Source organism: Furipterus horrens, unplaced genomic scaffold (assembly GCF_987537825.1).
Source record: "Furipterus horrens unplaced genomic scaffold, mFurHor1.1.pri manual_scaffold_1, whole genome shotgun sequence".
NCBI classification, from domain to species: Eukaryota; Metazoa; Chordata; class Mammalia; order Chiroptera; family Furipteridae; genus Furipterus; species Furipterus horrens.
Genome location: NW_028327171.1, coordinates 109,926,456 through 109,948,181, shown reverse-complemented (window position 1 = coordinate 109,948,181; position 21,726 = coordinate 109,926,456). Strand labels below are relative to the sequence as shown.

General features: G+C 39.1%; 3 protein-coding genes across 6 annotated transcripts in view; 2 read left to right on the top strand and 1 right to left on the bottom strand.

Annotated features, from left to right (window-relative positions):
- The window catches only part of DRC9 (dynein regulatory complex subunit 9), a 69,339-nt gene extending 60,594 nt beyond the window's left edge, over positions 1-8,745 (bottom strand). The window contains exons 1-4 of one of the 2 annotated variants that reach the window (XM_090277840.1): positions 8,534-8,745; positions 5,067-5,137; positions 3,905-4,169; positions 1,765-3,275 (exon numbers count right to left, since the gene is read on the bottom strand). In XM_090277840.1, coding sequence (XP_090133966.1) covers positions 2,049-3,275; positions 3,905-4,169; positions 5,067-5,074 — 1,500 coding nt within the window. In that variant the 5' untranslated portion in view covers positions 5,075-5,137; positions 8,534-8,745 and the 3' untranslated portion in view covers positions 1,765-2,048. Of the gene's footprint in view, positions 1-1,764; positions 3,276-3,904; positions 4,170-5,066; positions 5,138-8,533 lie in introns of those variants that run through there. The other variant, XM_090277847.1, reaches the window with a different exon arrangement.
- Positions 8,746-8,782: 37 nt separating this feature from the next.
- RPL35A (ribosomal protein L35a) lies at positions 8,783-12,045 on the top strand. Of its 2 annotated transcripts, none has more exons than XM_090277860.1 (5): positions 8,783-8,863; positions 9,535-9,653; positions 9,872-10,024; positions 10,804-10,948; positions 11,780-12,045. In XM_090277860.1, the coding sequence occupies exons 2-5, from the start codon at positions 9,643-9,645 to the stop codon at positions 11,801-11,803; spliced, it is 333 nt and encodes a 110-aa protein (XP_090133986.1). In that variant the 5' UTR covers positions 8,783-8,863; positions 9,535-9,642; the 3' UTR covers positions 11,804-12,045. The 2 variants fall into 2 exon arrangements, with proteins under 2 accessions (XP_090133986.1, XP_090133994.1); XM_090277868.1 differs by lacking the exon at positions 8,783-8,863 and adding an exon at positions 8,895-9,077.
- A 2,115-nt stretch (positions 12,046-14,160) lies between these two features.
- LMLN (leishmanolysin like peptidase) overlaps positions 14,161-21,726 on the top strand; it is a 91,352-nt gene continuing 83,786 nt past the window's right edge. The window contains exon 1 of one of the 2 annotated variants that reach the window (XM_090266156.1): positions 14,161-14,394. In XM_090266156.1, coding sequence (XP_090122282.1) covers positions 14,176-14,394 — 219 coding nt within the window. In that variant the 5' untranslated portion in view covers positions 14,161-14,175. The remainder of the gene's footprint in view (positions 14,395-21,726) is intronic. The other variant, XM_090266145.1, reaches the window with a different exon arrangement.

Sequence of the window (21,726 nt, the reverse complement as noted above, 5' to 3'; positions counted from 1 at the left end):
GTATTTTCTGCAAGGGGTCTCTTTCCAAACTTAGGTCCAATTACTCCCACTTCTGATAGTCTGGAATATTAGTACAGTTTCATCATTCCGTTTCTTGAGTCTAACAAATGAAAATCTACTTGACTTAGCTATAATAATGGCTGTAAAAAAAGAGATGATGCTATAATAACCTTTCACCCCAAGGTTATTTTAAGGCTAAACAATGTAAAGCCTTTGGAGGAAAAAATCCACATACATACTAAGGCTTTAAAACGTATATACTATGCCATATAGATTAATGGCACAGTAAAATTAACAATTACAACAATTATACTACTATGAAGTAAAACAAAAAAATATTTTGAGATCCACAATTTTTAAAATTATGATACTCAAGGTAAGAGTGAAAGCCTTTATTATTTATACCTCTATAAAATCATAAGCAGAACCCCTACTTAAGTCAGAAAATTGTATGAGTAAACATCACTGTAACTAAAAAGAACAAAACAGCACAGGAGTTTTGTTCTTTTACTTATTGGAGTGGTGACTACGGCTGAATGCTGTTTATAAATTTGGGTTTTTCATTCTTTCTTCAATTTCTATTATGGCAAATTACCATATTTTATGCCTAAAAGTATCATTGGTAAGTATTATAAGACTTTATATCCTTTTATTTTTGATCCTTACTGAAGGAGACAATAGGTAGGAAGGAAACACTAGTCTCTTCAGTACTATTTGTTAACTATCTTAATTTATGAATTAGAGTATTATTTTAAAAGCACTGAAAGGCTGAGTTCTTGGGTTTCCAATCTCTTTGCCATCCATAGATTGATAAGGGAATTATTTTGTTGTAATCCTACAATATCTATTAAGGTCATTTTAAAACTACCCCAAAACTCATAGAATGTTAGCATTGGAAGTGACCCTTTAGTTAAAACTCCATCACATTTTACAAGTGAGCAAACTAAAAGCGAAATGAAGTGATCATAGCACACAACTAAACTGCAAAGGTCTCCTGACTCCAAATCTAGTGTTTTATTAAAATCTTGTATAAATTTGGAAAGTTTTAAAAAAGCTTTGACTTCTTTTCTGTTAACCATAGAAAGCAATTTATCCTCTCATTTATATAGCAGTTTTCATTTGTCATAGAATCAAAAATAAGAATACTTTCTGTACGAATTATATAATGTAATTTTGCTAAATTTAATAAATATGTATTTGGGGGCTTTGGAGGAATCATTAGTAACGTTGTCATTCTTTATAGACATTGGTCCACTTCCACATGAAAGATAGGGAGTATCTACTTGCACTTAATCACACAAACCATAGTAACTTACACAGAGGGAAAAGTTACTGAAATAAAAATATTTTTATATTCATGTTCCAAGATGTTCCCCAAAATATTTGTTTTTATGTGTATAATTATGAGAATTTATAACTTCACAAAGACACTTTCTTCTTAGATCAATGTAGGACTTTTACTAACCACACTAGACCATCTGGATCACCAAACTTTCAGAAGAGGTTAAAAAACAGCTATCCTCTGTTAATTAGATGCAGTTCCAAATCTAAGTGACTGTATATGCACTTTCACAGTTTAGGGCTGCTCTAAAGTTAAAAACCTCTTGTTTCAAAGATATTTACATCAAATTAAGACATTTACCATGGTTCATAGTATATGACAACCAAAATATCATTTTCACCTATCCTGTGTAAGGGAGTTAAGCATTCATAAGCTTCTCTAATAGATTAAGTGCATTTTCTCAACATAAATAACACAAACTATTCTAAGTGTTCTACATTTATATCAGTGCATTATTTTCAAATACTAAATGGAATGAAATTACAGTTAATGGTTATATTACAATATTGAGTGTATCACACGAATCAATTCATGTCAATACCATACTTTACTCTAAAACAACTTGAGGCACACACAAAATAGAAAACAAAATTTGCTTCTTTTTAAAATTTAAAGTATACTATCTATTTTAAACTACACTAAATGATTTACTTTCACAAAACAGCAAATTTCCAAATGCTTTTTCTAATTTTGGCATAAGGAAAGTTCAATCCATTCGAATCTTCTGGTTTGTCATCCTATAAATGATGCTATCATATCCAGGATCCATGTTCCAAATATTGTAAGAGATGATAATCACAGCCAAAGTCAAGGTGATCATTATCCAAAGTACCATGTTGAAAACCACTGGGTACTCAAAATTATACTTATATGCAAGTTTATAGGGACTTGGTGGGCTTTTCTCTTGTTTTGCCTCCAGGATAGTCCTTGTCTTCCTCACAAAGGATGTGTCAAAGGATCTGACAGTCACCAGCTCCACTACTGCATTCCCATCATAAAGACTATACATGTCATCTGCAAACTTTTGCAAAGAGTCAGCAAGGACCTTAGAAGCATCGATGAATTGTTCAGAACCTTCTCCGTAATATTTCCCAATTTCATCCAAACCTGCCAGCTCCAGTGAATATAAATCAGGAGAATGATCCTTGGCTAGATGCTTATGTCGAGACAACAAACTTGAAATATCACATAGAACTTGCAGTTCAGAAAGAAAGAGCAGATCAACTTCATTGTTCTTACTTAGAGAATTGAGGGGAAGTGAATTAAGAACAGAGTTTTCTTGAAACAGGCGATAGTGGAGCTCTCTTAATGTTACTGAAAGATCTTCAAAAACTGAGTTTGCCTTCCCCACCATATACACTCTTTCCTCGCTCGGGGCCAACTGCAAAACTATAGGCGTTTCCTCAGAAAATAAGGAGTGAATAGAATTTGCAACGCTGTCAAGACTAAAAGGAACTTCATTCTCTAAAGGGTACGAAATGACATTGCCTGGGGATAGAGCGAGTTTGCCCACTCCCTTCACCACCACCATAATGGTAGCCCGAGGACGACGGAATAGGTTACCCACTGCCAGTCCCGGCCAAGAAAGGTTTTCTTTCACAGAGAAGCCCATGGCTAATGCAGCCACATCTGGGATTTGCTCTCCTGACAAAGGCCAATTTCCATCGCGGAAAACGACATACTCTGGTGATCTTAATACACTAAACTCGTTCCCCAACACACCCACCACCAAGGACAGAAGCACTACAAGCAGAGCCATGGTTCCGTGCTGGCCGCTGCAGTGCAGGGCAACACGCAGCGGGCTGGCGGGACCTGCGTGATCACCACAGCGCCAACAGGTGACGCGCTCTGGCTGATCCTGGCTCCCAGAAGCAGCTCCATCGTCGTGGTCGCCTTCGCTCGGACGGCTGCCGCTTTCTCCAACAATCTCCAGCTACCAATAAATATGTATTTGTATTTAAAATTTTTATTTTATGTCTACAACCTAAGTTATTAAAATTAACAAGAGTTTAAGAATTTAAAAAGCTTTTGCACACTACCAAGTTGAGTTTTTTGATAACCCAGTAAGTGCTTTGAGTAGTCCATGACATCTTTGAACATGTAAAGGATGATACAATGTTGTGGCAGCTATTCAGAAAGGCAGAGTGCAACGTATTCTGCAATGACAACAAAGTCATTTTGGATTAAAGCAATGTTTAGAGGGTCCAGCAGTTCAATTTCCTCCCACTAGTATCAGTTAGCTTTTAGCAGCTGAGAAATATAAATGGGCAACTCAGTAATTTGTCTGACCTCGGTGCATATACCGTATTTACACCAATTTATCTATAGGCCTTTTGAATAATGCCAGCATATTGAGAGACAAGGACATTCTGACTGGTAATGTACCTTGAGCTATGGCTATTTCACTCCAACAGAGTGTCTACATGTCAGGTAATTATTATATAGCCCTTTATCTGAGATAATGATGCTATTTCCCATGTGTAATTAAATGACATAAGTACTGTAAATGATGGAAAAAGAAAAAGAAAAAAAGAGATTAAATAATAGTAAGCATATATATACCATGCTGGCACTTTGTCTTCTTTCATACTGAACTGGCATGATATAGTTTAGAATAGAGAGCTGGTCTGTGGTGTCCTCCAGAACTGCAGAGATCCTCAGCACATCTAGAATGCAGAGTGGCTCTGTGACTTCTGGGATGATATCTATGTCTGTTTCTTTAGCTATTTCTTCTTTTTCTACAACACCATGTGGTTTGCCTGTCACTGACACAGTCACCTCAGAATGCCAAGTTTTTGGAGGAAGATTTGAGGCTTCCAGTTGGCCTCTGCAGAAAGAATAAAGAAGAAATAAGTCAGCCACCAAATGTTTTAAAATTACTTAAATTCAAAAGCACAGGCAGCATGTACATTGGCTCTGGTGAAATCGATATTGTCATATAATATAACCAAGATTAAGAACAAAAGTAGGAGCTTGTATATGATTTTAAATACCTCTCAGTGACATTCTGACCAACCATAGGCAAGCTACTTACTGTTTAAGAAAGTTATATACTCCATGCAATTTGACTATGCTTAACCAACTTGAATTTAAACTAAAATTAACTTCTTTTCTAGCAACATCTTTATAAATGTTAAACAAGTATGTCATGATTAGTGAAAAACAGAATGTGCTAGCTAGCCTCCAAGGTGGCCCATACGATTCTCATCTTCATGCCTTTTTGTAATCTCCCCCACATTGAGGGATACTGTAATGAAAAGGATATTGTGGGTTCTGAGGCTAGGTGATAAAAGACACTGCAGCTTTTACCTTACTCTCTTACATCTCTCATTCTGTGGGAAACCAGCTGCCTTGTCAAAAGGACAGACCTGTGGATAGTTTCATGAGGGTGAGGAACTAAGGCCTCTTGCCAACAGCCAGCATCAACACGCCAACTTTACAAATGAGACATCCTGGAAGTTAACCCTTCAGCCCCAGTCAAGTCTCCAGATGACTGACTGCAGCCCCAGCCAACTTCAACCTTATGAGAGACCCCAAGATGGAACCATGCATCTAACCTGCTCCCAAATTCCTGATCCCCAGAAACTGTGAAATAATAAATGTTTATATTTTAAGTAGCTAAATTTTGGAGTAATTTGTTACAGATCATTAGATAATACACAGAAATTTAACATAAGGGATCATTTAAACAAATATACAAAACAAATTGAAATTTTGGACATACCCTTCCATTCTTCTTAAGTTAGTTTTGTTAATGTCCAAGGCACATTTATAATCTCATAAAAATGAAATAACCTAAAATAGGAAGAAAACATTGAGATTAGTTTGAGTACTGAGTGGCATTTAAGTTAGTTCTATGCTCTTCTATTCAGAGAAAATTAAAGAATTACAAGAACTGTGGTTTATCTCCTTTTTGCTTATTAGAAAAGTCCTAGAGATGGAAGAACTATCATGTAGTGCAAGTCTATTGTGCCACTACCTTAATTATTGGCAGATAAATGCAATCTTTGAGTCCCTTCTTAAGGGAAATTAATATACAACATGGTTTTCATATTTTTATTGTATTCTGATTTTTTAAATTTGTAATCTCTATATAATGGATTTACTTTTCTGTTATTCTGATTACTAAAGTATTTAATTAGATTACTCTGTTCCCCTGATATATTCATCTTGTTGATCCCACCAGGTGGCAGCTTAAATCATTGGCATTTTGCTAGGTATCTGCCTTTTGCCCCTCTAGATCCATGTCCACCATTTTCCGCACCCTGAGACTGATCCATATGCATCAATGGGAGATTCCGAAAGAAATTCAAAGTGTAAGATTGTGAGGTCAGGTGTTTATTCCCCCAGCTCCCTCCCTGCCAGATCACCAAAGGTCATGGCTCCTGTCAGGCAATCCTCTCCATATTGCTCTCTTGTGGGCTCAGGTAACTTCTTCCCCATGTGCCTGGAGACTACATTATCCCTTATAGTTTCAGTCTTGCCTACATCTTTGTAAGCAAATTCCTTATTAAGTTCTCTTCAACTCTGCCAACTCTTTCCTTCTAGAATAACACTGACACAAATCCTACAATGACATATATTTTTATATACAGTATATGAGGTCTGCCAGGAAAAAGTTCAACCAATGTTAATGTAATGAGAATGGTTTATGTGACATCAATATAACCTGGCAGCCAAGGAGAGTGGACTGGAATGTGCATGTGTGAATAATGACAATTTCACTGTACTACTCAGTGGGGGTGGTAGATGCCATTGAGTGAGCATGTGTACTGTGTGGTTGTTGCATTCATGATGACTGAATGACTTAAGCAAGTAGAGCAACAAATCTGCATCAAATTTTGTGTTGAGCTTGAACATTCCTCCACAGAAACTATTCGGATGATTCAGAAGGCCGCAGCTATGGGTGCCTGGTGATTGGCAGCTTCATCACAACCACACATCTACTCATGCATCATGTCTCATGCAGTTTTTTTGAAAAACATCCAATCACCCAGGTGATTCAGATCTCCTACAACCCAGCTATGGCACCCTGCAACTTCTGGCTTTCCCCCAAACTAAAATCACCTTTGAAAGGAAAGATTTCAGACTGTCAATGAGATTCAGGCAGCTGATGGTGGTTGGGAGAACTGTGTGAGGTTCCAAGGTGCCTACTTTAAAGGGGTCTGAGGTGTCATTGCCCCATGTACAATGTTTCTTGCATTTTGATTTTTCTTCAATAAATGTCTCTATTTTTCATATTACACAGCTGGATACCTTCTGGGCAGACTACACACACACACACACGCAAATTACTGAAAACGTTTTATAAAACAATTTACCTATAACATGTGTGATACATTCTGTACTTTTTATTTTGTCATATTTTGCTTAGAAAGGGATATAATTATGACCTAATTGGCCACCACCTGCAGTTTGAAAAGACCTTCTGCATTGACACTTTCCCTGACTCATCTGGCTGGATCAGGATTCCTCTGTTCAAGGACTCACTGTACTTACTTTCCTGCAGAGCTCTCTTTACAATCTGTAATATTTATGTCAGTTTCCCCCACTAGACTGTTTAAGTTCCATGAGATCAGGAACCATGATAATGGTGCTCACTATTGTATCCTAAGTTTCAGGCACTACACTCAATAAGTATTTGTACAAATCTGGTGCTACATTTAAAATATTTTCAGAATTCCAGTACTAATCACCTCGTGCTACACCCATAATTTCTCATCAAGATCTTTACAATAGCCTCCTAATTGATCTTCACAGTGTTGCCCTTGTTTCCTGTCAATCACAACACAGTCACTCTGTTAAAATGAAAGTCAGCTTGAGTAACTCCTCTGTACAGAACTCTCAAATGGCTTCCCATTTAAGAGTAAAAGGGACTCCCTTTTTAAGATTTCAGTATTTACTTTTAGAGAGAGGGGAATGGAGAAAGAAAGGGAGAGATACGTGGCTCGGTTACCTCGACTGGGGACAAAACCCACAAACCAGGCATGTGCCCCAACTGGGAACCAAACCAGTGACCCTTTGCTTAGCTGAAGGGCACCCAACCAAGCCACACCAGTTAGGGCTAAAAGCCTCCTTTTAGTCCTCTTTGCTTAACTCTTCTCACGCTACCTTCTAATGTGCCATATATTTGACTGATAATCTTGCTCCTTCTACTAGAAATAGAAAGTAAGCTCTATGAAGGCAAAGATTTCTGTTGTTTTGTTTACTGCAGTGTCCTCCCAGCTAACCACGAAGCTTGGGACATGGGAGTCATTCGATAAACTGTTCAAAAAATAAATAAATCCATCAGTTAACCCAAATAAATGTGCAATAATTAGGAAATGTGAATCTCTGACATCCATTAATCTAGCTGATGCTAGTCTCCAGAAGTAATTACTGAAGACCTATTATGTGTGTGCACAGTGCTAGGCTCGATGCTGGGCACCCCGACAGTTTGCCTGGTCATTGGATGAGTTTTTCTTGTAAAGGAATAAGGCTTGCCCTGACCGGTGTGGCTCAGTTGGTTGGCATCTTCCAGGGTCACAGGTTGGATTCCTGGTCAAGGCATTTCCCTACGTTGCGGTTCGGTCCCTCTCTTAGGACTTGTAGAAGAGGCCACCAATCCCTTCCTCTCTCTCTAAAAATAAATAAATACTTCTCTCTCTCTCTCTTAAGGAGTAAGTCCTTTTCAGGGCAGTCCTTACCCTCGAGGACAAAACAAATGATAGAACTAAGAACTTAAGTTATTGCTGGCCCTGGCTGGTGTGGCTCAGTGGATCCAGCGCTGTTCTGCGAACCGTAAAGTCAGTGGTCGGATTCCCCGTCGGGCACATGCCTGGGTTGCAGGCCAGGCCCCGGTGTAACCGACAGATGTATCTGTCACACATCCATGTTTCTCTCCCTCTCTGTCTCCTTCCCGTCCCCTCTCTCTAAAAATAAATAAAGTCTTAAAAAAAAAAAACATTTAAGTCATTTCTGCAAAGAGATATAGGAGTATAAGGAAGGAGTGAAGGGAGGAGGAAGAAGGTAAAAACAAGAGCTCCTCCCTCCTTGCTACCGGCCTTTCTCTTCCGGGCTAGGATCCGAGAGTCTCAGTTCGCCCGACTCCCACATGGTATGAGGGAAAGTTATCTCCATGTTGGCGAATCAAGTCTGGAGTACCTGAAGCTGGGGGACCTCCTCCAGCCCGACTACACTTTTTCCACTTACCATAACCGACGACGCAAAAACCCAAGGTGTTTCTGTGGCAACGCGTAGCTTTGTGGGTCCTTTGCGTCTTCTTTAGCTGGCTACTACTTTTGCCTCCCCTTTTTCCAAAATAATACACGCTGCCGCTTACAAAGATGAAATGACTTAGGGAAAAAACTGTAAGCGTGCTCTTGAATGTGGCTTCTTTCAGTCAGAAAACGACTCTAAGGTTTTCTTTTTGGCAGTTGCGGAAGATGCCTAAATTGAGGGTGGGGCGAAGAGGTGTTTATCCCACAAGGCCACGCGGAGGGGCCTGACTTCCCTTTTTTCGCCATCTTGGCGCCTGTGGAGGTGAGTTAAATTCCTGCTGCTAATCTTTGGGGGTAAATAACTGGAGTGGGTTCCACCACATATTTCGGCGAGACACTGCTGTGGCACGGAGGCCCTGTCAGAAATCTATTGCTGTGAATTCAGCAACAGGGAGGACAGGATGGAAGAGATGGAAGATTGATGGTGCTGGTCCCCTGACGTCCTGAGAGCGGGTACTCCAGTACCATAATCATAGGTGCTTCCTGGGCCCTAAGGGAGTGAAATAGATGCACTTTGTCCGTCTGCATTTACCTTTTTGAGACAGTAGCTGCTTTTGGCTGGGTCCTTTCCATTTGCTTCCCCTCCTACCTGGCTTTGCATGTCTAAATTTCTTCAGTTTTCATTCATTGCTTTAGGGGAAGGGAAAGAAGAGCTCTTTCGAGTCTTCTCGGCTCTCCTCTGACACCTTGAGTTTTTTTTTAAGTTGCAGTGATCATGGCATAAATTTTCTTAGGACTTACTTTAGGAGTTTTCAGCGGGTTTAGTGTACAGTCTTGCCACTTCCGTTTCATTTTGGAGTTTGCTTAGCTACCAGGCATTCTCTGAGGTTCAAATATCCTGCCAGACTGCGCTTCACGTAGATGTTACGGCTTGATTACATTTCCCCATACTCTTAACGCGAAGTGTCGATCAGAAAATGGTTTGTCTAACAGGTGTAAGAAACGAGAAGGGAACTAGGTGGCGAACGTGCGTTGGAAGATTTTAAACAGATTCGATTTGTTTTAAAGCTTGCCGGGAACAGGACTTCTACAGCGACAAATATGTCTGGGAGGTACGCGTTTTTAGTACAATTGCTTTGTTTTTTATTTTTATGTTTATTAGGCACAGACCTGACTAAATGCAAGCTTTAAACTAGTGGGGGTGGAAATTAGATGTTTGTTATAAATAACTTTTGGGTAGGGTTCATTACAGGTCAAATCATATTGATTGTTGAAGTGAAATGAGATACCATAATAGCTTATGGTTGATACATATTTTCCTGTGTCTTAGGCTGTGGTCCAAAGCCATTTTTGCTGGCTATAAACGGGGTCTCCGGAACCAGAGGGAGCACACAGCTCTTCTTAAAATTGAAGGTGTTTATGCTCGAGATGAAACTGAATTCTATCTAGGCAAGAGATGTGCTTATGTGTACAAAGCAAAGAAGTAAGTTTATAGTATTCTCATTCTTCATTCAGATACTATAGAGCACCTTTCGCATACCTTTATCTTGTTGATTACTTGAAATTATATATACGTGCTTAAAGGTGTTAAGTCACTAGAGCATTGATCTAATTCCAGACCAATTAAAATCTCTGAGTACATGTTTTCCTCCTCCTTTCCTCTTGCACCTAGAGTGATCCTTTAAATTATGTCAGGTCATCTGTGCATTGCTCAAGTCCCAAATCAAAGTCTTTAAATAAAGACCCTACACATTCAGGGCTTCCTATTTCTATTCATAATCCAGCTAGGATTTATTGCTTGGTCTCTTCTGCCTTTCCCCAAGCAAGGGACACAGCCTCCTCAGTTTTTGTTTTAGTGTTACTTTCTCAGTGAAGTCTTTCTGGGTGTTTAAAATTTTAAACACAAATATTTTCAAACTACTTGTGTCCCCCCCATTCTTTTTCAGTATTGCAGTTCTTATTTTACATTCTATATATTTATGTGTAACTAAAGGCTATATATACTTGGTTATCCTCTGCAAGGGATTTATGTTTTCTAAACAGCTATATTTCACAAAACTCCAAAATCATAATGTTTATAAAAATGTCTGGCATATAGTAGGTATGGTACCCAAGTATTTGTTGAATGAGTGATGCCCTGGGGTTTTAAGTGGTGACTTAAGTGGTTAACTAGGGTTGAGAGCCACTGGTCTAGATGTCACTTTGAATTTGTACCACATTATAGTACTAATTGCTTGGGTTCTTGTTCCCTTTTAAAATCAGCAACACAGTGACTCCTGGTGGTAAACCAAACAAAACCAGAGTCATCTGGGGAAAGGTAACTCGTGCTCATGGAAACAGTGGCATGGTTCGTGCTAAATTCCGAAGCAATCTTCCTGCTAAGGCCATTGGACACAGAATCCGTGTAGTAAGTACAATTATTAGCAATATGACACCCTGCTGAGTCAAACTAAGCTTAAGGCCTTGGACTTGGACCTCTAAGAACTATTGTGATTATAAGATGTCACCAATGTAATTATGCTGCAAAATTAGTGGCTCTGTGTAAATGTATTATGGAACATCAGATTCTTGGTGTTAGAAGGAAAGTGAAGGCAAATTATGAATCATGCCTATATTTCAGATTTTGCTAAAGCTGCATAGGAGGAAAATAGTCTTTAACTGAATAATTTTCTGGCAAAAGTTTATTTGGCACTGAAGTAGATTCTAGAAAATTAAAAACATTCTGTTTCCTGGCATAATTCTTAATATTTTTTCATTTCTTCTTCATGACAGTTTTGTTAGAATAGGTAGTGGTAGTCTTATTTTGTAGAAGAAAACTGATGTTCATGTTTCTAGGTCCCAGGACTTTGGCCCAAGTCTTTGACTCCAGATCCTGTGGTTTTCTAAAATAGCACTTGTTTTCTTTAGTTAGGACCTATTTTTAATAGTCATGGCCATAGTCTTGAGGTCATGGAGTACTTATGAACCTTGCTGAGCATTTAAGAAAGTATTTTATTGTTATTAAAATAAGCAAAATTAAATGAACTTTCAGTGCTCCCAGAATGGTTCTTATTCAAAATGTGTTTGCCTGAAAGCTGAAGGCTATAAAACTTTGTTCCTTGCCCACCTGCATGTCATTGGATGCCTTTCAGATGAGTACAGTAATAGGACAATGGGAAATTTATCCATATTGTGTTAATATTTTTAAGTTTATATATAACATGTACCAAATGACAATATGTTCTTTTTCTCTCTCCAGATGCTGTACCCCTCAAGGATTTAAACTTACTGAAAAGTAAATAAACAGCCCTGACTGGTGTGGCTCAGTTGGTTGGGGGAGTCCTCTGGCAAAGCAAAGGATTCCTGGTTGGGGCTCATACATGGGTTGTAGGGTCTGTCCCTGGTCAAGATGCAAAGGGGAGCCAACAGGTGGATGTTTCTCTCACACATCAGTGGTTCTCTTCCTCTTTCTCCCTTCCTTAAAATGAGTAAATAAAGTCATTTTTAAAAAGTGGATAAAATGGATTTGTTCTCATGTTTTTAAGTGGCTTGAAAATAACTGCCTGAAATTCACTTCCTGTGTGCTTAAATGGTGGCAGTTATCAGGTATAAAAGAAGTCAGAGGGCTGTTCGTAGTGATGAAACATTGGTTGGGGGACAGTGGAGAAGGGAGTACTTTGAAAGGTTTATAACGACGGAGCACTTAAACCTAGCTTCTGATAAGCTTTTAGACAATAGAGGAGACAACATATTCCAGGAAGTACAAGAGCCAACTATTTTTGCTAGTGCAGGTATGCACTATGACACATAGATTTGCACACCAAAATAGATCTACAACTTCCCTGTAACATTTTTATTTCTACTTTGGTACTGCATTTTATTAAATATTCTGGTAACTGCCTCTCATATTGAGAGTCAGTGAAAAACTGGTTAAGTTGAAAATGTGAAAATAGTGGCACATACCTCTGTGATGCTGGGAGTTCGGATCAGTGTTGCCTTGTTAGTGTAGCTTTATTTGGCTCCATGTGTTAATGTAAATATAGGACTGATTTTAAATAGGAAATTAAGCAGGACTTTAGAATATTTTAAACCTCAAAATATTGAAATGAGAGTTTGAACCAAGGTAGTTGTAGATGATGCAGTAACAGCTAGTCCTTTTATTAACCAACAAGTCTTCACATAACATGGAAATAGTTTTCCAAACTGATGTATTTGGGTTCTCTAATAAGCAGATGCTAAGAAACAATCGGCATGCCAAAAATGTATTGGAGTTGGATGTGAAAGACCTTTGAAGGAGAGATACATAAGAAAGGATTGGGTACCTCTGACACCCAATCTAAGAAAGGTTGCTTAATCCAGTGGTGATTCTCAAGCTAAATTTGCTGTCAGAAAAGAGCTTGTATTTGTAACACCAGTCTAATTTGACTACCAGTAGCACTTGGGAAATACAACCTCTCCTCTAGGCAAACAACGTGGTTGCTAAGAAGCAGCTTGAGACCATTGGTCAGTTACACTCTTAATCAGATTTAAGCAGTGCATTTCGAAGCCACCACAAGTTAGAATCCGGTTTTTAGAACCATAAAGAAATTAAACTTGTAATATTTGGGAAGACATTTCAGAAAAAGGAAATGACAAGTTTTATGCAAAATAAGACATTTGAGGAACAATTCAACTGGGTTATGTAGTGTAACTAAAACCTATTGAGAATATTTGGAAAATCGAAAACTAAGATGACAAATATGCAAGGTCTTATGTACTGTAAAAGGGATTTTAGACTTACTTTCTTGTATGTGTCATTAAAGAACTTGATTAATACGGTTGACCAGATTCATACTTCAGAACCCAGTGGCAACCCAGCATAAACCGAAGGGAAACCCATAGGGTTTGCAGTCTTAGTAACTGAGTTTCTTGAGTACTGAAATAGAGGACTCCATAAACACTAACAATTTTAAAACCAAGTAGAGAGCAGTATTCAGGGGCTACATGTTTCCACCTTTGGTTGCTGAATGGGTAATGCATTTACAAAGTAGGGGAACCAGGAGATGGGTTTTATTTGTTGTTTTGGTTTGGGTTTTTTTTCTTTTGCAGGGGTGGCGGAGTTGATGAGTTTGAGGAGACTGTAGGGTGGCTCAGCTGCGAATATGTCCAGTATGGCAGATGGATATTCAGTTTTGGGCTAGTCATGTAGAGGAAAAGAAATTTCAATGACTGTCAAGTGAATGTGGTATTCTGAGTGGGACAAATGATGGTAGCAGAGCAATGGGGGTGAAGTAAAAATGAAAATTATATTCCATTCACCTTTTATACATAGGGCAACATCATAAAAAATTCTGCAGCGGTTTATTTTAAACTAAGCCACCTGGCACCTAGTGGGTGTATATCTTTTCCGTGATCAACTGAATTAAAGACTGAAAAAGTCCCCAGTAAAGACACCTACACCATCCACACCGCTACTCTCAGAGCCCTACACAAGTGGGCCGCTAAACAGCATTTATTGGCTGGTTTCGCGAAAGGAGACACGTTTCATGTTCGCGGTGAACGTCTTGCGGGTGACGCTAGCCAATCGAAAAACAGCTTTTCGTCAGCGGCCCCCCTCCACCTGTCAGGAGAGGTGAGGGGCGGGGCTAGCGCCGGCGCGGAGGCGTCACGTACTCCATGGTAACGACGCTCAGCCCAAAGATGGCGCCCGAGTGGGGTGGAGGAGCGGGCTCTTCAGCATCAGGCCCTGCCCCAAGCCAGTGGCAGTGGAGCATTTCTTTATGGGTCCGAGGCTTTTTACTCCTGTTGGGCGCGTTCCGGGCAAGCGCCACATCTATTCCTGTCTCCTTGGACAGTGCACCTCCCTGTCGGCACCACGTCCCCTCTGACACTGAGGTAGGGCGACGGAAGGGCGGGAGCGGGCCCTGTGAGGGTGAAGTAATACGGGAGGCAATGGTATAGAGAGTAGTGATTTGACCAAGGTGTTCGGGAGAAGGAAGTGAAATTGGGCCAAGGGCTGAACTCTTAGAGCGTTGGGACCTGCCATCAATTCCCTTCCTGCACGAAGAGAAGTACTCAGAACATCGTCACTCTCCTGTGGGGAGAGTTGTACCTAGCAGGTGGTCCTAGAAAAGTGGTTTTCAAATTTGAGGATGCATCAGAATCACCTGAAGGTTTTGTTAAAACACAGATTGATGGCCAGCTCCCCCACTTTCTGACTAATTAAGTCTGGGACGGGTTCCCAGGGATTGCAGTTCAAGTACCCATATGGTTGGTGATGCAGCTTGTCCAAGGATCACACTTCTAAAGGTTTGGGGAGAAATTGATTGGAGAACCAAAGGTGTTGGAGAGACATCGGGGGTTTTGTGGAGACAAAATTCAGGTTTACTTTTGAAGTTAGCTCATCACATTGCTTGCTTTACCTTGCTTCCTGACCTGCAAGTGCCTACCTTCTCCCTACTCTTATTTTCCTTCCTGTCTAAATTCTTTGTCTCCGTTTAAGTTCCCTTATCTCAAGTCACCCTGCTGATACCACTTCAGCAGCATGCTCTTCCCATTACTCCGTAGGTCTTTTATGTACTCTTTTCTGTCACTTACGGAGGTGATGCTGGCTTATTTTTAAGGCATGTCTTGCCTTTGCAGTTATATTGTTTTTTAAACTTTTAAAATTGTTATTATATTACAGTTGTCCCAATTTTACCCCATTTGCCCTCCTCCATGCCCATGTTGTCCATGCCCATGGGTCGTTCATATAATGTTCTTTGGTTCCTTCCCCTTTTTTCCACCATTACTCCCCCCACCCCCTTCCCCTTTGGTCACTTTCAGTCTGTCCTATGTTTCCATGCCTATGGTTCTGTTTTGTTCATTAGTTTATTTTGTTCATTAGATTCCTCTTATAGGTGAGATCATATGGTATTTGTCACCGCATGGCTTATTTCACTTAACATAATATGCTTCAGTTCCATTCATGCTATCGCAAAGGATAAGAGATCCTTCTTTCTTTCTGCTGCATAGTATTTCATTGTGTAAATTTTTTGATCCGCTCATCTAGTGATGGGCACTTGACTGTTTCCAGCACTTGGCTATTGTAAATAGTGCTGCTATGAACATAGAGGTGCATACGTTCTTTTGAATTGGTGATTTGGGATTCTTAGGGTATATTCTCAACAGGGAAATCGCTGGATCACAAGGCAGTTCCATTTTTAGTTTTTTAAGGAAATTCCAGCTGTTTTCCCCAGTGGCTGCACCAGTCTGCATTCCCACCAAGAGTGCACTAGTGTTCCCTTTTCTCCACATCCTCGCCAGCATTTGTTTGTTGATTTGTTAATGATAGCCATTCTGACCTGTGTGAGGTGGTATCTCATTGTGATTTTAATTTGCATCTCTCTGATGGCTAGTGATGCTGAGCATCTCTTCGTATGTCTGTGGGCCATCTGTATGTCCTCCTTGGGGAACTGTCTATTTAGATCCATTGCCCATTTTTTAATTGGATTGTTTGTCTTCTTGGTGTTGATTCATATGAGTTCTTTATATGTTTTGGAGATTAAACCCTTGTCTGATGTATCATTGGCAAATATGTTCTCCCATACAGTTGGTTCCCTTTTCATTTTGATGATGGTTTCTTTAAATGCGCAGAAGCTTTTTAATTTGATGTGGTCCCATTTGTTTATTTTTCCCTTTATTTCTCTTTCCCTAGGAGATATTGCTATGTGGGATATCTGAAATTTTCCTACCTATGTTTTCCTCTAGGAGTTTATGGTGTCACAACTTATATTTAAGTTTTTTATCCATTTTGAGTTTATTCTGCTGTGTGGTGTAAGTTGGTGGTCTAGTGTCATGATTTTTGCGTGTACCAGTCTAGTTCTCCTAACACCATTTATTGAAGAGACTGTTTTTACTCCATTTTGTGCTTCTGCCCACTTTGTCAAATATTAATTGACCATAGAGACATAGGTTTATTTCTGGGTTCTCTATTCTGTTTCATTGATCTATGTGTCTGTTCTTATGCCAGCACCAGACTGTTTTTGATTACAGTGGCCTTGTAATATAGTTTGATATTAGGTATTGTGATCCCTCCTACTTTGTTATTCTTTCTCAAGATTGCTGAAACTATTCAGCTCTTTTTTGGTTCCATATCAATTTTTGAAATATTTGTTCTGGATCTGTGAAAGATGTCATTGGTATTTTAATAAGAATTGCTTTGATTCTATAGATTGCTTTGGGTGTTGGACATTTTAATGATATTAATTCTTCCAATCCATGAACATGATATATGCTTCCATTTATATCTTCCTTAATTTCTTTAGTGTTCAGTGGTTTTCCAAGTACATGTCTTTTACTTCCTTGGTTAAATTTATTCCTAGGTACTTTATTTTTCTTGTTGCTATAGGAAATGGGATTTTCCCTCCTAGTTTCTCTTTCTGATATTTCATTGTTGGTGTACTGAAATGCCATCAATTTCTGAATATTGACTTCGTGTCCTGCTATTTTGCCAAACTCACTTATTAAGTCGAGTAGTTTTTGGTGGAGACTATACTATTTTCTGTGTATTCTATCATGTCATCTGCAAATAATGACAGTTTTACTTCCTCCTTTCCATTTTGATGCCTTTTATTTCTTTTTCCTGTCTGATCTTTGTGGCTAGAACGTCCAGTACTATGTTGAATAAAGAGTGGTTAAAGCGGATACCCTTGTTTTGTTCCTGATCTTAAGTGAAAAACTTCATTTTTTGCTTACTGAGTATAATGTTGGCTGTAGGTTTCTTGTGAAAAACTTCATTTTTTGCTTACTGAGTATAATGTTGGCTGTAGGTTTCTTGTGTATGGCTTTTATTATGTTGAGGTATGCTCCCTCTGTTCCCACTTTGCTGAGTGTTTTTATCGTAAATGGGTGCTGGATTTTATCAAATGCTTTTTCAGCATCTGTTGATATGATCATATAATTTTTGTCCTTCATTTTGTTTATGTGGTGAATCACATTTATTGATTTGCTAATGTTGTACCAACCTTGCATCCTTGGGGTGAATCCCATTTGATCATGATGTATGATCCTTTTAATGTATTACTGGAACAGGTTTGCCGGTATTTTGTTGAGGATTTTAGCATCTATATTCACCAGAGATATTGGCCTGTAGTTTTCTTTCTTTGTTGTGTCTTTACCTGGTTTTAGAATTAGGATGATACTGCCCTCCTAAAAGAGTTTGGGAGTCTTCCCTCTTCTTAATTTTTTTGGAATAGTTTGAGAATACTAATTAGTTCTTCCTTAAATGTTTCGTAAAATTCACCTTTGAAGCCATCTGGTCCAGGGCTTTTGTGTGCCGGGAGTTTTTTGATTACTGTTTCAATTTCACTAGTTGTTATTGGTCTGTTCAGGTTTTCTGATGCTTCTTGATTGAGTGTTGGAAATTTGTATGTTTCTAGAAATTTGTCCATTTCACACAGGTTGTCCAATTTCTTAGCATATAGTTCATTGTAATTTCTTAGAATCCTTTGTGTTTCTGTGGTATCAGTTGTACATAATTCTTTTTCATTTCTGATTTTATGTATCTGGGTCCTCTCTTTTTTTTTCCTTGATGAGTCTGGTTAAAGGTTTGTCAATTTTGTCTGTCTTTTCAAAGAACCTGTGAAGATCTTTTGTTCTGATGTGGGTCTCTTGTAGACGGCATATATGTGGGTAATGTTTTCTCATCCATTCAGCTACACTGGATTTATTGATCCTTTCAATTGTTCTTTTAGTCTCTATATCATTTAATCCTGCTCTGATTTTGATTATTTCCTTCCTTCTACTCACTTTGTTGTTGTTCCTCTAGTTCTTTTCAATGTTTGGTTAGGTTGTTTATTTGAGATTTTTCTATTTTCCTTAGGTAAGCCTATATTGCTATGAACTTGCCTCTAAGGACTTCCTTCACTGAGTCCAATAGGTTTGGGGTTGTTGTGTGTTCATTTTCATTGGTTTACACATACTTTGATTTTTTCCTTGATCTCATTGTTGACTCATTCATTTTAATAACATGTTACTCAGTCTCCGTGTATTTGAATGCTTTTGAGTGTTTTTCTTGAGGTTGGTTTCTGGTTTCAATTGATTGTGATCTGAGCATATGTGTGGTATGATTTCAGTTTTCTTGAATTTGTTAAGGCTTGTTTTGTGTCCTGCCATGTGGTCTATCTTTGAAAATGTTCCATGTGCATTTGAAAAGAATTTTATTTTGCTTCTTTGGAATGAAAAGTTCTCTATATTATCAATTAAGTCCATTTGATCTAGAGTGTTGTTCAATGCCACAATATCCTTGTCGATGCTTTGTTTGGAAGATCTATCCATGTTGACAGTGGGGTGTTAAAATCCCCAATGATGACTGTGTTGTTGGTAATATCTTTCTTGAAGTCCTCCAAGGCTTTCTTTATATGTTTAGGTGCTCCTTTGTTGGGTGCCTATATGCTTACAAGGGTTATATCCTCCTGTTGGACTCTTCCCTTAAATATTATGTAGCGACCTTTTTTGTCTCTTTCAGCCTGTGTAGATCTTTTGTTCTGATGTGGATCTCTTGTAGACAGCATATATGTGGGTAATGCTTTCTCATCCATTCAGCTACACTTTGTCTTTTGATCAGAGCATTTAATCCATTTATGTTTAAGGTTATTATTGATAGGTACTTATTCATTGCCATTTTTTTGGTACCTCTGTTTCTTCCTGCCCCCTTCCCCACCTCTGTCTTTCTGTCTCTTTCTTCTCCTTTTTATAGCAGTCCCTTTAGCATCTATTGCAGTGCTGGCTTGATGAAGATGTACTCTTTTAGCCTTCTTTTGTCTGGGAAGCTCTTTATTTCACCTTCCATTTTAAATGCAAGCCTTGCTGGATAGAATAGTCTTGGCTGTAGGTCCTTGCTTTTCATTATCTGGAATATTTTATGCCAGTCTCTCTGGCTTGTAGTGTTTCTGTTAAGAAATCACCTGATAGCCTTATAGGACATCTCTTGTATGTTGTTGTTGTTTTTTTCCTTTTTCTTACTTAGAGATCAGTCTCCTTTGGTATTTATTATTTATTTGTATTAATTTTTGTTTTTTAGTATATTTTATTAATTATGCTGTTACAGTTGTCCCAATTATTTTTTCTTTGCCTCCCTCCAGCCATTCCACCCTTTCCTTCATCAATTGCCCTGCCCTTAAGTTCATGTCTATGGGTCGTGCATATAAGTCTTTGGCTTCACCCTTTCCTATACTATTCTTAACATCAGCCTGTCTGTTTGATCCTGCCAAGTATGCTTCTTGACCTCTGCACCATTTTCCTTTCTCTCCCTTCCCCCTCCCAGTTGACACCCCTCCAAATGCTTCCTGTATCTATAATCCTGTTCCCACTTTGGTTGTCTGCTTAGTTTCTTTTTCTTTTTTAGAGTCAGTTGTTGATAGTTGTGAGTTTGTTGTCATTTTAATGTTCATACTTTTGATCATCTTCTTTTTTTTAAATAAGTCCCTTTAACATTTCATGTAATAATGGCTTGGAGATGATGAACTCCTCTAGCTTTACCTTGCCTGGGAAGCACTTTATCTACCCTTTCATTCTAAATGATAGCTTTGCTGGACAGAGTAATCTTGGTTGTAGGGCCTTGCTTTTCATCACTTTGGATACTTCTTGCCAGTCCCTTCTTGCATACAAAGTTCTTTTGAGAAATCAGCTGATAGTCTAGGGGAACTCCTTTGTAGGTAAGTCTCTTCTTTTCTCTTGCTGCTTTTAAGATTCTCTCTTTATCTTTCACCTTTGACATTTTAATTATGATGTGTATTGGTGTGGTCCTCTTTGGGTCCATCTTGTTTGGGACTCTTTTTTCTTCTTGGACTTATATGTCTATTTCCTTTGCCAAATTAAGGATCTTTCCTTGCATTATTTTTTCAGATAAGCTTTCAATTTCTTGCTCGTCCTCTTCTCCTTCTGTACTCCTATGATTCAGATGTTGGTACATTTAAAGTTATCCTAGAGGTTCGTAAGCCTCTCCTCGTTTCTTTTTAATTCTTTTTTCTTCATTCTGTACTCGCTGACTGTTTACTTCTTCCTTATGTTCTAGTACATTGATTTGAACCCTCGCTTCCTTCTCTTCACTATTTGTTTCAGGTGGATTTTTCTTCATTTCTCTTAGTATAGCCTTCACTTCTTCCCTTATGCATTTGCTGTGCTCAATCATTTTTGTGAGCATCGTTATCACCACTGTTTTGAACTCTGTGTCTGTTAGGTTGACTGTCTGCTACTCGCTTTGCTCTCCCTCTGGAGCCTTGATCTGCTCCCTCTTTTGAGCCATACTTCTCTGTCTCCTCAACTTGACAGTCTTCTGTGTTTGCCTCTGTGTCTTAGGTAGAGCCGTGGCACCTGTTACATTGTAAAGGACAGAACCTTAGGTATTTGTCAGTGTGGAGTGATCTGTTTTACTATGTTGTGGCACTGTATGTGGGGCAGTGGTCAGAGAGGGAACAATGCTGCTTGCTCAGCATGCTCTCCTTTTCCAGTCAGTTCATCCCCTTTCCAGTCACCACCTACTTCCCATATGTGTCTGGCGCCCCTCTAGCTGTTGCCCTGGTGATGGTTGCCAAAGTGGGTGGGTTTGCATAATTCTAGGACTATAGGGGCCCTCTTAATGGACTCTCCTGAGAGATGGGCAGTTTCTTCTGTCACCACAACCCTCATTGGTTTTCACAGCCAGAAGCTATGTGGCTTTATTTTCCTAGCACTGGAACCATGAGCAGCATAGTCTGGTCTGGGGCTGGGATCACTCCCCTGGTGTCTTCCGGGCTTTTATAATATGAGACTGCTCATTCTGCTGGCTGGCCACAGCCACTGCCTTGCTGCCACCGCCACCACACAATGTCCTCTCCACCCCAGCTCTCAGTCACCACCCCTCCTACTCGTCTGGATGAGTATTACTTCTTTAAATCTTTGTTTGTTGGACTTCCATGCAGTTCAAATTTCTGGCCGCCTTATTGTTTTTTGTTTTGAGGTAGATGTAATCCTTCTTATGGTTGTGCAAGGAAAATTGTGTCTACCCACGCTTCCATCTTGGCTGGAAGTTGTGTTTCAAGTTTTTGTTAGCTTTTGGTATCAGAATTACACTGGCCTCACAGAATTAGTTGGAAAGTGTTCCATCCTCATATTTTCTGAAAGAATTTGTATAAAATTGAAATCAGCCCTGGCTAATGAGACTCAGTTGGTTGGAGCATTGGTGGTTCTATTTCCAGCCAGGGGACA